Raw genomic sequence first — 15,779 nt, 5'->3', positions numbered from 1 at the left:
CAGGTCTAAGCAATCTTCTATATCAAATAAACCTTATAGTAATTGACAACAACTTTAATGATATCATGGGTATGATGAGAAAGTCTAAGGGAGCCATCTAGAGAGGTGATTTTTTTTTCTTCCTCCTCATCTGGTAAGAAAGAGCATGAAAATATGCAATGTTATGCTCACCCTCGAGAATATCTCTCTCCCTTGATCTTTATCTGGACTTGATCTCCTAACTATTCAGATATTCTGTAGTTCATCTACAATTTTGGACATATGTAGTTTAGATGATGGAGAAAAATGCTTGGTCTCAGAAATAATATCAAGTAATCCATATTTAGATGTGTGTGTGTGGGGGGGGGGGGGGGGACAAAGATAGGATCTCAAAAATAGTATCAAGTAAATCATATTCAACAACAAGTTGTTGCTTACACTTACTCTCGGCAACCTCTACATTAGCACTATCCTCTAACAGATTTATTATATTCCTAATTTTAGGTTGCCACTTAATAACAGGATGCCTGCAATTACAAGGAGAGTTCCAGTATTTGTCAACCACCTCCATAATCCCTTTAATTTCCAACCACCATTTCATTACTCTTATCAGAGGATGATTTTACTTAATTAAAATCATTGAATAGATCTACCCAGTGTTGATCCACCACTTCATTACTCTTATCAGAGGATAATCTAACATTCCAAACTAGTCCTACTACCATCAAATATCAATTTTCTTCTCCAATTTTCCTTTGTAGAAATTTGTAATCAAGACTCTTTAAGATTTACAAACTCGCTAGTGTGAGAGGGTTCATCATCACTACTCTCATAATGAGGGCCCATTCCAGCTTGCTCCTCCCCACGGTATGCAGAATAATAGGGTTTCCTATTCCACAAAATAATATCAAGAAAGGATCACGATACACAAGTCAAGAGATTCTTAAAAGCCTATTATTTTTCATTTAATAGTACAAGCACTTTGATCCCCTAGCTTGGTGATGACAAGCATTTTGATCCGACCAAAATGCTCCATGGTTGTGCCCCCAGCTCCCCTGGTCCTGACTACCGCCCTGCTGCGTGCCAGTGAGCGGCTCCGACCCTCGCCGTGCTGCTCCGTTGTGCCGGCCTGCCGCTGTTCACCGGTGCGCGCTATCCCCTGCTTCCCTGCCTAACTGGTTGTCTGAGTGCTGAGTCATGAGTGCCTTTTGCCTTACCTTGGTGTCTTTCCACTTGTACCGTGTTCTTCACTTTTATAGTATGTATGTGTATGAAGTAGACAAGTAGTGAACGAACCAAAATTGAATTGAAAAATGTGTGTGTGTGTGTGTGTGCACGCGCGCGCGCGTGCCAGTCGTATATGCATGTGCAGGGTATTGTTGAACCCATTTTAATGTATTTGCCACTTTCATTTCATGTTGTAGAAATAGAAGATGAAGATATATTTTTATTGATGCCCATAACGGGAGTGTTCGCACCTATCATTTCAGATCTTCAGACCGAGGGAAGCAAATAGTCGAGAGGACTGAATCAACACCACAAATTGAAACAATGGTAGAAATGTGACCACCACCTTTGACTTCAAGCAACCAACGTGCGATGTCAAACCGAGAGAGTAACAATATTAGTATGCCTGCTCCTGCCCGTGTTCAATTTTGTGAAGGTGAATAGATGATATATCATTTTCAATCATTTAGGTCTCTCAAAGGGGTTTTACCTCGCCGAAGTGGTAAGTTTTAAATTTGTATCGATGATAATCAGTCTACTTGATGCTTACACGTTTTCTTATGGAAGTATACTTTTACTGCCCTAAAGGTGTTGGTTCCTCTACCGCTGTTCAAGTTATCACTATTAGGGAAAAACTTATAGGCAGACGCTTACTAGTAGCGAGGGTTTATAACCCTCGCTACTGTTACTTACTAGTAGCGTGGGTTTTTACCCCTCGCTACTACTAAGTTGATAGTAGTAGCGCGGGTTTTTAACCCTCGCTACTACTAAGTGGTCTCTGCCGTGCGCCCCCGGAACATGCCATAGTAGTAGCGAGGGGTATAAACCTGCGCTACTACTAAGTTGATAGTAGTAGCGCGGGTTTATAACCCTCGCTACTACTAAGTGGTCTTTACCGTGCCCACCCGGGACATGCCATAGTAGTAGCGAGGGGTATAAACCCGCGCTACTACTATCGACCCACCAAGACATATGTACACATAGCGTGCCGAGGCCCAAATCCAAACCCACACTCTTCTGATTCCCCTTCTCCCCCCACTCACCATTCCCTTCCTCACCCACCACCACTGCCGGCCTCGCACCTCGGCGGCACTCAAAAATCTGGCGACCTCCTCTTCCCCTTCCCCTCCATCCTCGACGGCACTGCAGACCCCTCCCCTCCCCTTCCATGCTCCTTCTTCTCCGCTGGTGGAAGGAGACGGAAACCAGCAAAGCGTCATCCATGGCGGCGGCCAGATCCGCCATGGACGCAGCCACTTGCACCTCCTCACCGGGTCAAGGGTCCCATGACAAGCAGCAGCAGGTCATCGAGCTTCATCTAGGGTTTCGGGCGTCAGCTCCAACTCCGGCGGCCACCGGTGAGTTCCTCCTCCTACTTCTCTCTATCTCTCTATTCCTCTTTCTAATAATTTTCTCTTCTCTTGTAGCAGCAGTAGACGAGAGGTACGGGCACAAGTTGGGTGGGGAAGCACCATCACCACGGACAACTTCATCCCCTCCAGGACAAGTAGCAGCCATGGATGGAGAGGACGATGCCCAGCAAAAGCAGCCGCCATGGATGGAATTTTTTTTAATTCTCAATTAGTCAGTAGTAGCTCGGGGCCTTGAAACGCGCTACAACTAAGTAGTAGTAGCGCGGGTGGCAACCGCGCTACCACCCGCGCTACTGCTAAAAGTTAGTTGTAGCGCCCTAGCAGTAGCGCAGGCCTCCGCGCTACTGCTAGGCAATTACCCGCGCTACTACTAGGGTTTTCCCTAGTAGTGTATGGGAGGCACATATGAGGTAACCAATTGATTTGGTACTTTTTTGTATCCCCATATTATTATTTGTACCTATGTCATGTTTTATCTATTACGTTGAACCATTGAGCATTGAGTTTACATTCTAGATTTCTTGAGAATTTTAACTTTATTTTGTTTGTTTTGCATGTGGTGTTTTTTTCAGAAATGGTATGAGATATTGTTATAATGCCAAAAAATCCCATGTTACCAAGAAAATTTTGGCCTGGGATTTGCTTTATTTCTGGCTCCGCCACTGAGCCTGGGTGTTGTGTTCGTGCTATGCTCGTTGTTCGCAGTGAGTGGTAGTCATTTTAAACTTACGATTCCGCCTTCTCTAAAGATATGGTACACCTAACCGTGCTCTTGAAAAAAGATACTTATGCACGGTAAAGGGCCTCGAGGGCCAGCCCAATAAGCAAATGAAATAAAAGGCTGGGCTGCGTCCGTGGACGGTGATCGTTCTTGGCCCGGCGTTCTTGAGGGCATGAGAGCCCACACAAAAGTAGAACTAAGTTTACTCTAATGCCAAAATGTCAATGCTCAATCTCAAGAATAACCTAATCTAAAAAAACTCAAGAAGAATATGGAATTAAACCTTCGACAAGAAATTTGTTCTGATTTTATCATGAAAAATGAAACATTGTGATGACTAGCACCATATAAATATATTTTGGTTCCGTCCATATGCAGAATTATGTGGTACATTTAAGATCAAGAAGGACGCTACAGAAATAGACATTTTGGTATTTTTTATATATGTGCAATTATATGGTACATTTAAGATCAAGAACAACGCCAGAAATTGGGTCCCCACCAGCCGGAAACACTTAAGTGCCATTATGTTGAGAGAACGGTTTTTTTTTTGGTCTTTGTTGGGTTTACCTCTTCTTTGTTCAACTCTTCTTATTTTAGTGACATAAAGTGTAGTACATTGAAAGGGTATGAGATAATTCTCTGGCTACGTTACAAGCAAAATAAATATTGCACATTGAAAGTGTATAAGACAATTCTTTGGCTACGTTACAAGAAAAATAAATATAGCACATTGAAAGGGTATAAGGCAATTCTTTGGCTGCGTTACAAGAAAAATAAATATAGCACATTGAAAGGGCATGTGATGGTTAATGCATGTTTTTTTAAGAGCAGAAAGCAAATCAAAATGCATTGAGAACTCTATTAGGCATGTAAATAAACCCACAACTAATAAAAACATGTTTTATTCCTTGCATGTACCTTACAAAGGTTCAGAGTAGTAATCGCTACAAGTTTGATCCGACCTCTAAACTCTCCCACGATTTGGATCCATGATGCTATTCATCACTTGATAAGGTTAGTGATGGCCGTGCAAACTATCGCTGTCTGCACGGAGTAGAGGCTACGTTGCTTGAGAGGTGACGGGACGGCGGCCTTCACAAAGGCATCATCGCACTGGTGCGCCAGGGAGACGGCCTTTGCGGCCTCCTCTTTCCCCGCGGCGTAATTCCGGCCGTTGATCTCGTCGTAGGCTCCAGCAAACGCGAACTTCATGTTGTCGTACAGCCCCTGGCATTGCCCAAGGGCGACCTTCGTCTTGGCATCCATGCTCGGCTTCGCTAGTAGGCGCTCGATGTCATGGATGGCACCATAGGCGTTGTTGACGCCCATGTTAGCGGCTATCTTGGCCAGGCCCCATGTGTCTGCGTCGGAGCTCTGGTAGTGCTTTCTCAATTTCGACACGCAGAAGTTGTAGTTGACATGCGCATCCTCATCGGCCGCCGCCTTGCAGGTTGTTTCCACGGTCGCGTCGACACCGCACAACACGAGAAGGACGGCGGTTACGACCACAAGAGCTGCCGGTGGCCTCATGGATCTTGTTGGTTGTATGTGGATGGAGAGAGATGCTAATCTGGGGTAATTTTGTCTGCGCCGCACAATACTATATGGAGAAAGCGTACATGATGTCTATTTATAGGCAGAGGCACCCTGAGGATGAGTACAACTATTTACAGGTTACAGCTATATCTAGGATATTTTTATCAAATGCTAATGCTTGTTTCATTTAATTAGGCTAGTAATTAGGATATTAACTGTCAGTTACATCTTGCCTTTTCTTCTTCTAGAAACGTCAGTTACATTATTGTAAAAAAGGCTATGAGTTACTCAATTTTTCCATGGATGGGCTTAAGCCCGACCCAAAAATCCTACGCCTGATCCCGGCCCAAATAAAAATGGCAGTTTCCTATTATTAATTTAAAAAAAAAGTGCTTCGGCTTGTTCACGTGGTTGGCTTCCTCGAATAGATTTACTTGGCACGATGGACCAATTTTGCTCACCTACCAACCAATGGACTGCATTGCGCACGCAAGCAGTGACGATCGGCGTCGCCTAAAAAACAGAAGTTTGACTGCATACAGGGAACCCCAATACTCCTAGCTAGAATATTGTTTTGGATTTGGACTGCCGGCGTGCTAAATGAACAACAGTACTACTAGTGCTCGATGATGAAGTACATAAATGGACCCATAGTAGTGCACTGCAAACACAGAGGAAGAAGAAGAAGAAGAAGAAGAAGAAGAAGAAGAAGAAGAAGAAGAAGAAGGGATGGCGCCTATGAAGGTGTACGGCTGGGCGGTGTCGCCATGGATGGCGCGGGTCCTCGTCTGCCTGGAGGAGGCCGGTGCCGAGTACGAGTTCGTGCCCATGAGCAGGAACGGCGGCGACCACCGGCTGCCGGAGCACCTCGCCAGAAACGTACGTGTGCTCTGCGCTTCTCCCTATCTGGTTCAGCTTTGCTACTTTAGTTCTGTATAGGAAGCAAGAAACAGAGAGATGATCAACTGCGTTTGCGTGGCCAAGGTCACCTACTACTACTAACACTGTTCCCGTCCAACAATTCTGCAGCCCTTCGGCGAGATCCCGGTGCTGGAGGACGGCGATCTGACGCTCTACCGTAAGCCTTCATGGTTTTTTTTTATTTTATTTGATTTTTTAACACTATTTTGTTTTGATTCAGTAGCTATGTTTTTCTATGAATTATTAAGAAATTTGGTGGGCGTGACAAAAAAAAATGAGTGTTACTAATTTCTCTACGTGATTTTTTTTCATCAGAATCCCGTGCCATCGCAAGGCATATTCTGCGCAAATGCAAGCCCGAGTTTCTAGGAGCGGGCAGCCTCAAGGAGTCGGCGATGGTGGACGTATGGGTCGACGTGGATGCCCACCAGCTTGAGCCCGTACTCAAGCCCATCGTGTTTAACTGCATCATCAACCCGTTCGTTGGGAGGGACGTCGACCAGGGCCTCGTCGATGAGAGCGTCGAGAAGCTCAAGAAGCTGCTGGAGGTGTATGAGGCGAGGCTCTCAAGCAACAAGTACTTGGCCGGTGATTTCGTCAGCTTCGCCGACCTCACCCATTTCTCCTTCATGCGCTATTTCATGGCGACGGAGCATGCGGTTGTGCTCGATGTGTATCCGCACGTAAAGGCATGGTGGGAGGCGCTGCTGGCAAGGCCGTCGGTCAAGAAGGTGATAGCTGGCATGCCTCCGGACTTTGGATTCGGGAGCGGGAACATACCATGATAAGGCATATGCTTTGTGTGCTTGTGATGCTCTAATCATCTCTACCCAACCCACGAGCAATAAAGTAAGCAAAGTGTGGGTGTGGGTATGAAATAACTTGTTTCGGTGAATTGTTTCCTAATACCAATTAGAATTGATTCTCAAAAAAAGTAAGTTCAAGGTCTATGCCCTCTATTTCTGTCAGCAGTACCATGGTTTTCACACCAATGTTGTTGCAAAGTCTCTACTATTACTTAAAAAGAATGTAAGGTTCCGTTTCACCTTTCTTCCCATCACTCCTTCGTCCAAACTTCCCCGTATAATAAGCAATCACCTTAATTTAACCTTCTGGATCAATTCTACTTTAATTTACTTGCCAAACTTCTTATCAAAACATAAGGTAAATCATGGGTAGAATTTGATTAACATTTATTTACACAATCGCATATCATGGACAGGTAAATCACTTCTGATCAAAATATAATGTAAATCATGGACATAATTTAATGAGCATTTATTTACACAATGGCATAATATGGGCAGGTAAACACAAGCTAATGTAATACAATATTTATATCCCGTTGCGACGCATGGGCGTTGTTCTAGTCAACTAAAGATATTCTGTGTGGTTTCTCTTTTCGATCAAAAAGTAACATGGGAATCATACCCACTTGACATATAGAAAAAGTAGAAACATACTATCTACCAAACTCATTGTAAGTGAGTACTTCGAGAAAACTCACGAACCTACATCCGCACAGAAGGTGGTGAAGCAGCCATGAATTTTCAATTATGTGAGAATAGGAACATTCGCCTACTTCATCAGCTTTACCTAAATGTAGGTATTCTTGACATAGTAGTAATCATCTGGCCCTTGTTCATACATCGGTCTTAGAGGATGGTGCTTCTAGAAGACAATGTCTCCCTTTTGGAAGATGACCCCCCCCCCCCCAAAAAAAAAGAAAAGTTACTTTTTAAGATCTTGCGCGTATTGCACCTAGCCAACAATAAGTGTTCTCCATAATAAAGGAATCAAATGGGAGGACAAACATCGGTCCGTAGGATACTTGTCGCCTTCACTGACACATGAGTACAGCCAAATGGTTAGTGTGGAAGAGGACTGGAGACAATGAATAGTGGCAATGCCATTCCACGGCGCATGCTCCGTAATTTGAAGACTACTGAGAGGTGAATCATGATTTTGGCAGGGTTATATTTGAATAAAGGCAATCATGAATCAAACCGGTTGCGCAAGAGTTAGTTCCAATGGACAAGAGTTGTGGCTGCATGCCCCCCTAATTTGATTTTTGATTTCCCCCAAAAAATTGCCATTGTTAGTTTATGATGTAACTGCCGCTTTATTTTTTGGAAATAACTGTAATTTAAGTTGATAAGTTAATTGACACGACATCATTTTGGCTTCACCAGGTGAATAGTAAAATGAGAAAATATATCCAATTTTTTTGGTATGGGCTAAAAATAATATTATATATACTAAATATGTTCATGTCTCCAACACGCGTGCAAATTTTCATGAGAAAACAACACATATTGTGATTTTTTGGGAGACTGGAACAAAATCTATGCTATGAGACCACAATGTTTGTTGTTTCCACATGAAAATTTGATTGGATGTCAAAGCAACAATGGATCTACTAGAGGGCAGGCGATGGGATTTATTTTGTAGAGAAATGATAACTCGAGAACATTCTCTGATTAGGAGGTCTTGAAAACACCTCCACAATCATTGGGTCCAAATCATGCAAATGGCAATCGTTGTAAAAAAATCATTGGTATTTGTGTGTGCTACATGGCAATTTTCACTTTCGGTCATGACAAGTTTTGTAACATTGGATGGCAATTTTCTGTTGTCATCAAAACTTTATTTCTCAAACAATGGCCATCTCGTTTATAATTTGAGGCAAAATAAAGTCTATCAAAACATTGTTTTAGTGTTAGCTTATCTGAGTCTTGGGACTCTAATGCCCCCGACATTGCCATGGCAACTTTCTTTTTTGAAAATAAGAGACTTTATTCCTCAATGGTAGCCATATCGCTTACAATGTCCAAGAGAATAAAGTCACCAATAGTATCCGAAGAGTAGGAGGATCTAGTAGCATTGTTGAGGAAATCGTTAACTGATAGCTGCTCGGTTGGCTAGCGAGTAGGGGATTGATCGGCTAATCGGCAAGTTAATCGACCATTTAATTAATTAATCGGACGATCTTTCGGTTTATCGGCTACTCGGTGACCCTATGAGTAGGGATTAATCGGCAAGTTAACTGGTTAATCGGATGAATTCTTGAACATGGTCTAGTACAATAAGAATGCTTAGCTAAACTTTTTGCTACCTCATTAGCTTCTCTAGAACAAAAGGCAAAGACAACACTAGTAAAATCTAGAGCCAAATTGTAAACGATATGGCCATACACTTTTGCTTTGTAGTTTTGTTTGGTCGTTCGTGACTGTCTTTGGACTTGCATGGCCGCGGTGGAGCTGGGCCCCAGGTACCCAGGGCCCAGGCCCGGGGCGTGGAATTTTTCCATAGTTACTATCTGTATACATTATTATATAGGCCCGGGGTATAGCCCAGTCAAAGGCAAGCCCAAACCCCATATGGGCTGGCTCGTTAGTCCCACTGATCCACACACTTCAACACAGAGGCACGCAACCAGACACTCAGATTTCCTATTTGACACATTTTGCATCAAAATGTTGATGTGTCGCAGAAGCATCGACTGAGACAGGCCGAGCCATTTAGAAGCAAGACGTGTCTTCCATTGATCCCGGTTTTGGGAATGTTCCAGAAGGTTTCAGCTGGATTTTTCCGGTTTTGGGAACCTTCTAAAAGGATCCTGAACCGGGTTTTTATTCAGTTTTTTTCGTTTCTCTATTTTTTCCTTCTTTTTCTGTTTCTTTTTTACTTTCTCACTTTTTTATTTTTCTTTTTTCCTTTCTTTTTCTTTTTTTCCTTTTTTCTGTTTCTCCTTTTCTTTTCTTTTCGTCAATTTTTATTTTCTTTCCTATATTTCTCTTTTCAACAAATGATTCAGAAAATTAAATAGTTTACACTTTTTAGATTTTATTGATTTTTTAAAATGTTCCTGTTTTGAAATGTTGTTCATAATATCCATAAAATTTTAGAACTTCTAATATTTGTTCACTTCTATTACAATTTTTTATAATTCCATAAGTTAAAAATGTTACATTGAAATAAAAAAATAAGAAAATGTTCTCTCTTTAAAAAAATCAATTTTTTTTAAATGTCATGCTTTGAAAACTTCTTCGCGGATTTTATAGATATTCGTAATTTCAAATTTTTCCCTGAATTCAAATTTTTCCATGTTTTGAATTTTGCCACGCATATTTATTTTTATGTTCACAAATTCAAAAAAAATCTAGAATTTAAACTAAGTTCCAGCTTTCCAAATTTGTTCACAAACTCGGAAAATGTACATGCAATTTCGACAAATATTCGTGTTTTTGAAAAAATTGTTTGTAATTTCAAAAAATGTATTCATTTTCAATTTCTGTTCCTTTTTTCAGAAAATGTTTTGCGTCTTTTTAAAATTTCTTCCAAATGTCAAAAAAGATCACCTTTACTATTTTGATCCTTTTTTCAAAAAATATTTGAAAACCAAAAAATGTTCGTATTTCATGAAATGTTTGAGGTTTCAAAATTTTGTTCACAAATTTGATAATGTTTGCGTTACGGAAAGTTTAGTTTTTTCCAAAATAAAATCACGTTTTTGCGAATGTTCGATCCCTCAAAAAGAAAAGCACTAGCAGGAGGTCTTCGGTTAGATCCCTCAGTGGGACTTCAGTTTTTGTGAATCTTTTAAATTTTTGCCGCTGTCAATTGTTTCCTTAATTGTTGCGCTGCTAACCCATCACAAGATCTGTCTGTCGTACTGGCTAGCACAGCCCGCACATTACTACAAGTTGGCGGTTCGAATCCTAGCGTTCTTTTTCGCAGTTTTTCACCTCACGGACGCCAAATGGGCCGGCCCAGGTGATCCGCCCCTATGCGAAACGTGGATTCTTTGACGCAAAGAGCGTCACATAGGGAGAGCTCCTCCTTGGCGCCTTTAGCGCCCGTTACCCAAGCCAGCGCCCGCTGAGTCGCTTGCATGGGCCTGGCCCAGCAACGCTCGCTGGCTGCCGCTGCTCGTTCGCTGGCTGCTGCCGTCACTCGATCGTGGACTCCTGCCGTTCACTCGCTAGCTGTGTCGCTTGCTAAAAAAAGTTGCCTGCTCGATCACTTTTTTTGGCTTGCTAAAAAAATGCTACAGTACGTACTGGTTTTCTTGGAAAATGAACTGGTTTGCTACAGTATGTACTCTGGTCCTTTGAAAAAAGTTCATCGAATTCCGAAAAAGTTCACCGAATTTGAAAAAAAGTTCAACGAGTTCGAAAAAAGTTCATCAAATTCAGAAAAAGTTCACTGTATTCAGAAAAAAGTTCATAGAATTCAAAAAAAGTTCACAGAATTCAGAAAAAAATTCTTCGAATTCTGAAAAAGTTCACCAAATACGAAAAAAGTTCAACGAGTTCAAAAAAAAGTTCATCAAATTCGGAAAAAGTTCACCGTATTCAGAAAAAAGTTCACCGAATTCAAAAAAAGTTCACAGAATTCAGAAAAAATTTCATCGAATTCAGAAAAAGTTCACCAAATACGAAAAAAGTTCAACGAGTTCGAAAAAAAGTTCATCAAATTCGGAAAAAGTACACCGTATTCAGAAAAAAGTTCACCGAATTCAAAAAAAGTTCACAGAATTCAGAAAAAAGTTCACCGAATTTGGAAAAAGTTCATCGATTTCGGAAAAAGTTAATCAAATTTGAAAAAAGTTCATCGGATTTAAAAAACGTTCATCAAATTTTCAAAAAAATCATCAAATTCAAGAAATTGTCATCGATTTGCAGAAAATATTCGTGAAGGCAAAAAGTTTCGCGAATTTAAAAAAAGGAAAAGAAATAGAAAAGAAAAAGAAATAAAGGAAGGGAAAACAAGCAAACAATCACATGAAAGGATTTGGTGGGTTGGTCGTGGCGTCTTACTCTAAACTAACGGGCGCTTAAGGCACCAAATAGGAACCAGCCACATAGGTGCTCCCATAGACTCTACTAAAAAAAAAGGAGCTCCCATAGACACTAAGTTCCAGAAAGTCAGTTTGAGTGTTTTTTTTTACAAATAAGTCAGTTTGAGCATTAGCGGTACCTACCGGCAGATATCCATCCATTCATTGTTCGTCAAGATTAGTGTAACAGCTGGCCCACTCAGATGTATTATCACAGCCACTAACATGCATGTCAGGGAAGAACTATTAGGAGTACTTTTTTTCCGCATGCATGCAGCATCTCTTCTCTGTCTTCACCCCGAACAAATCGATGCACTTTTATTTCATCTTAGACAATTTAAACCACTCACATCTTTACAAATATAAGTTCGTTTGCAAAATAATTTATATATCTGAATTGTTAGCGCCAAGATCTTTAGAACTTGACCAATCTTGAATACATTTCAAACACGTTTAAATTTTGACGTTTCACATTTTGTATGTGAAACAAACCCATTTTCACTAAAAAAATGTGAAACAAACATTTTTTTTCACTAGAAATATGTGAAATCAGCCTATTTCACAAGAAACCTGATATGAAATGAGTGGAATATGTTAGATGAAATGAGTGAAGTCCATTTGAAAATGTGTGAAATCTATTTTAAAGTGAGAGAAATGTGTTAGTAAAGTGAGAGAAATATGTTAGTATAGAATCTTTTTTGAAATGAGTGAAATATGGTATCATAAAATATGTTAAATGTGTGAAATCTGATATAAAATCTTGTTTGAGATGAGTGAAATATGTTAGATGAAATGAGTGAAATCTATTTGAAAATGTGTGGAATCTGTTTTAAAATGAGACAAATATGTTATTATAAAATCTTTTTTTGAAATATGTTATCATAAAATGTGTGAAATGTGTGAAATCGATATTTTAAACTCATTCAAATATATTAAAAGTCGGTCTTGTTTTAAAGGTCTATTCGCCATGAATTCAAATATGTAAAAAGTTCAAAAATGAATTTTTGGTTAAAAAGTTATGAGCCATTCAAAATGGTATAAGAAAAATAAATGTAAGTCTTTTGTTGGGGCGGGGAATCTCTCATGCAGCGCATCTCTCCTTCTCATTCTCCCCAGACAAAAAAACTGCAGCTGTAGACCCTCTCAGTTTGTATTAATGTTTATTCGTTTGAGAAAAATATTGGCATCTTATACCCCGCAATTTTTCACTTTACACTCGGTTCTAACCCTTGCGCGGTCACGCTGCCGCTTCGCCGTCCAGGCTGCTGCTGTCTACCATCCGCCGGCCTTGGCTGTGGCGCCTTACACAGACCACCGACATCCCCCCCCAACTTCTCTGGGAAGCCCCCAGCTCCCCCTGGTCCTGGCTGCCGCCCTTCTGTGCGCCAGTGCGCGGCTCCGGCCCTTGCCGTGCTGCTCCGTTGTTGTCGGCTTGCCGCTGTTCACCGCTGCGCGCTGTCCCCTGCTTCCCTGCCTAACTGGTTGCCTGGTGCTGAGTCCTGAATGCCTTTTGCCTCACCTTGATGTCTTTCCTCTTGTACAGTGTTCTTCACTTTTGCGGTACTTCTGTGTATGAAGTAGACAAGTAGTGAACGAACTGAAATTGAATTGAAAGTATGTGTGTGTGTGTGTGCGCCAGTCGCATATGCATATGCAGGGTATTGTTGAACCCATTTTAATGTATTGTATTTTCCAATTTCATTTCATGTTGTAGAAATAGAAAATGAAGATATATTTTTATTGGTGCCCATAACGGGAGTGTTTGCACCTATCATTTAATATCGAGGGAATCAAACAGCCCAGGGGACTGAATCAACACCACAAATTGAAACAACGGTAGTGTAAAAATATTGGTATGCCTGCTCCTGCCCGTGTTCAATTTGGTGAAGGTGAATAGATGATATATCGTTTTCAGTCATTTATGTCTCTCAAAGGGGTTTCGCCTCGTCGAAGTGGTGAGTTTTTAATTTGTATCAATGATAGTAATTAGTTCACTTGATGTTTATGCTTTTTCTTATGGGCGTATACTTTTACCGCCCTAAAGGTGTTGGTTCCTCTACCATTGATCAAGTTACTAGTAGTTGGGGCGCGCCCGTGGCGCGCCGCTTGAGGGGCATCTGGGTGGTGCCAGGTAGATGAACGCCCTTTTTTACTTTACTTTTTGGATCAAGATAGCAGCACATGTACATGCAATTCTTGATGGAACTTACTATATTGGAACATCATCTGAGGAAGAAACTGGAATGCCACGCCCACAATGATATAGGATCGACAGGAGCATGTTGCTATTTGGCAACATAAGATACATTAATAGAAATTGCACGCATGTCGGCCCCGACAGCGGTGGCAGGCCCTTGATGCCTCCCTCTAACCGTGCGGCTGACGATGCGGCGGCAGTAGCTCGCCGTCACGGACGGCGACGGCCCTCCGGGACACGATGTTGATGGAGGCGCGAGGGAGATGTTGAGCTTGGTTTAGAGGTCCCTGATGGCAGCCCTAGTCCTCTCGATGACAAACGGCTCCGCACCGTTGGCGTCCTGGTTCCTCGGCTTCCTTGCCTGCAAATGAATTCCACTTCATATATGTGGCATAACTGGTTCTGAGCTTCTAATGATTATATGAATTATGAGAGAAGCGAGTGTGCTCGATCAAATATACACGGACTTTCGGCTCACCTTGTGGCTTTGAAAGAGCTGGAATGGCTCCGGCGAAGCTTTACAGCGTCGTCACCCTCAACATCCCCTCCGAGAGCAGTTCGTTGAACTGTCTATGTACAAAATAGCAATGATCAATGCTACAGTCTACCTTCTACTTACGTTCTATGATGCTGTTTTCTCAAATCAGATATCAAAAGCATTAATCCTTACTCTTAGGCCATAGGAATGAGCCAACAATTAGAAACAAAAGGAAATACTGGTGAAGATAGAAAGCCTTCTTCCGGTTCTTTTTTGCAAGGACATTTCCTCAGCAAACATTTGTAACACTGGTTATAATTATTTCAGTTCTTAAAAAAGCATGGGACTAATAGGAGAAAATAGAGGAATATCAAGGTAAGATCCTAGGAAAGGATGCCTCAAATTAACTGAAGGCCCACTGAAATGAGTCAGATATATCATGCAATATGAAATAACATTCTTCAAATTGTGCGAAGGAACTACCTTTGTTGTCCCATTGGCTCGATAGACATCAAAGTAATGTGAACTAATTCAGTCTCCGTCTATTTACAACCTTATTATATCCTAAAAAAAGCAAAACTAATTATACCACCATAAGCTTTATACAAACCACATCAGACAGATATTAGATCAAAACGGACAAGAAAACATCAATGAAGTTTAAAGATTCCACCCTCTAGATCAACATTGAATTGTAGACTTGACAGCGAAATCAGTTATTTGTAGCTTCTTTCCACAAAGTTCGCAAAAGTTACAAAAAATAACCTTTTTTTAGCAGAACTCAAATAACCTTGTTGTTCAAATATGAGAAAAGTTATATCTTAATGATTAGCCAAAGTTTGTTTTCTTGAAAAGTGTATCAAACTTTTACGAGAAGGCTATACAATATTTTACTAAACTAAATTCTTTCAGGCTGGTTTTTGAAATCAAGGCATCCCTCATCAAGTCATATTTTTCTAGTACCTCCTACAAATTCTTCAAAGAATAGTACACCATTACATAGTAATCCAATGCCTAGAGTTAAACATAATCAACTTTGGCAGATACATACTTGAATGTGTACCATTGTTCCTGCCATCTTCTGTTAGTGCACATTGTGTTTGCTTGAACAACCAACTTCAGTTACAAGGATTATACAATAGTAGACTTATTTGTAAATCAAAAGTGCTAAGGAATAAACACTTCAACATAGTTCCTGATATTTATGTAGCTACATAAACCAGGAACATAAATTCCACACCAATTAAGTTGCTATTTGAAGATGTACACAAAGTGATAACAAGAGAACTTATATATGGACATGAAGAACAAAATCTGACTGAAACCAGTATATATTATCTCTCTGCCAATGTATAGCTGTTGTATTAGAAGGATCTGTTCGTTTGAATACAACAGGACATATTTTTAGCTATATAGAATCATGTATAATTGTAATAGTAGTATAAAGCTACAATGTTCTGTCTCCTATTGGCTCTTACATAGTTATAAACAGATTACTATAT

At 40.8% G+C, this 15,779-nt stretch overlaps 2 protein-coding genes across 2 annotated transcripts; one reads left to right on the top strand and one right to left on the bottom strand.

Moving 5' to 3' along the window:
• Positions 1 to 4,154: 4,154 nt before the first annotated feature.
• On the bottom strand, positions 4,155 to 4,891 carry LOC125555482 (pectinesterase inhibitor 8-like). The gene has a single exon (XM_048718422.1). It carries the CDS (start codon positions 4,831 to 4,833, stop codon positions 4,306 to 4,308), a length of 528 nt encoding a protein of 175 aa, XP_048574379.1. The 5' UTR covers positions 4,834 to 4,891; the 3' UTR covers positions 4,155 to 4,305.
• A 604-nt stretch (positions 4,892 to 5,495) lies between these two features.
• On the top strand, positions 5,496 to 6,805 carry LOC125507282 (glutathione S-transferase 4-like). The gene is made up of 3 exons (XM_048671913.1): positions 5,496 to 5,718; positions 5,869 to 5,917; positions 6,076 to 6,805. Exons 1-3 carry the CDS (start codon positions 5,569 to 5,571, stop codon positions 6,543 to 6,545), a joined length of 669 nt encoding a protein of 222 aa, XP_048527870.1. The 5' UTR covers positions 5,496 to 5,568; the 3' UTR covers positions 6,546 to 6,805.
• Positions 6,806 to 15,779: the final 8,974 nt, after the last annotated feature.

This window comes from Triticum urartu, chromosome 5 (genome assembly GCF_003073215.2).
Source record: "Triticum urartu cultivar G1812 chromosome 5, Tu2.1, whole genome shotgun sequence".
Classification (NCBI taxonomy): domain Eukaryota; kingdom Viridiplantae; phylum Streptophyta; class Magnoliopsida; order Poales; family Poaceae; genus Triticum; species Triticum urartu.
The sequence above is the reverse complement of the archived record's forward strand: the minus strand, read 5'-3'. Positions and strand labels throughout refer to the sequence as shown.

Excerpts from the sequence above, each read along its gene's own strand:
- LOC125555482 (XM_048718422.1), bottom strand. The coding sequence starts at position 4,833 with ATGAGGCCACCGGCAGCTCTTGTGGTCGTAACCGCCGTCCTTCTCGTG.
- LOC125507282 (XM_048671913.1), top strand. The coding sequence starts at position 5,569 with ATGGCGCCTATGAAGGTGTACGGCTGGGCGGTGTCGCCATGGATGGCG. Across the intron at positions 5,719-5,868 it reads CGGAGCACCTCGCCAGAAAC|CCCTTCGGCGAGATCCCGGT; the intron begins GTACGTGTGCTC and ends ACAATTCTGCAG. Across the intron at positions 5,918-6,075 it reads CGGCGATCTGACGCTCTACC|AATCCCGTGCCATCGCAAGG; the intron begins GTAAGCCTTCAT and ends TTTTTTCATCAG.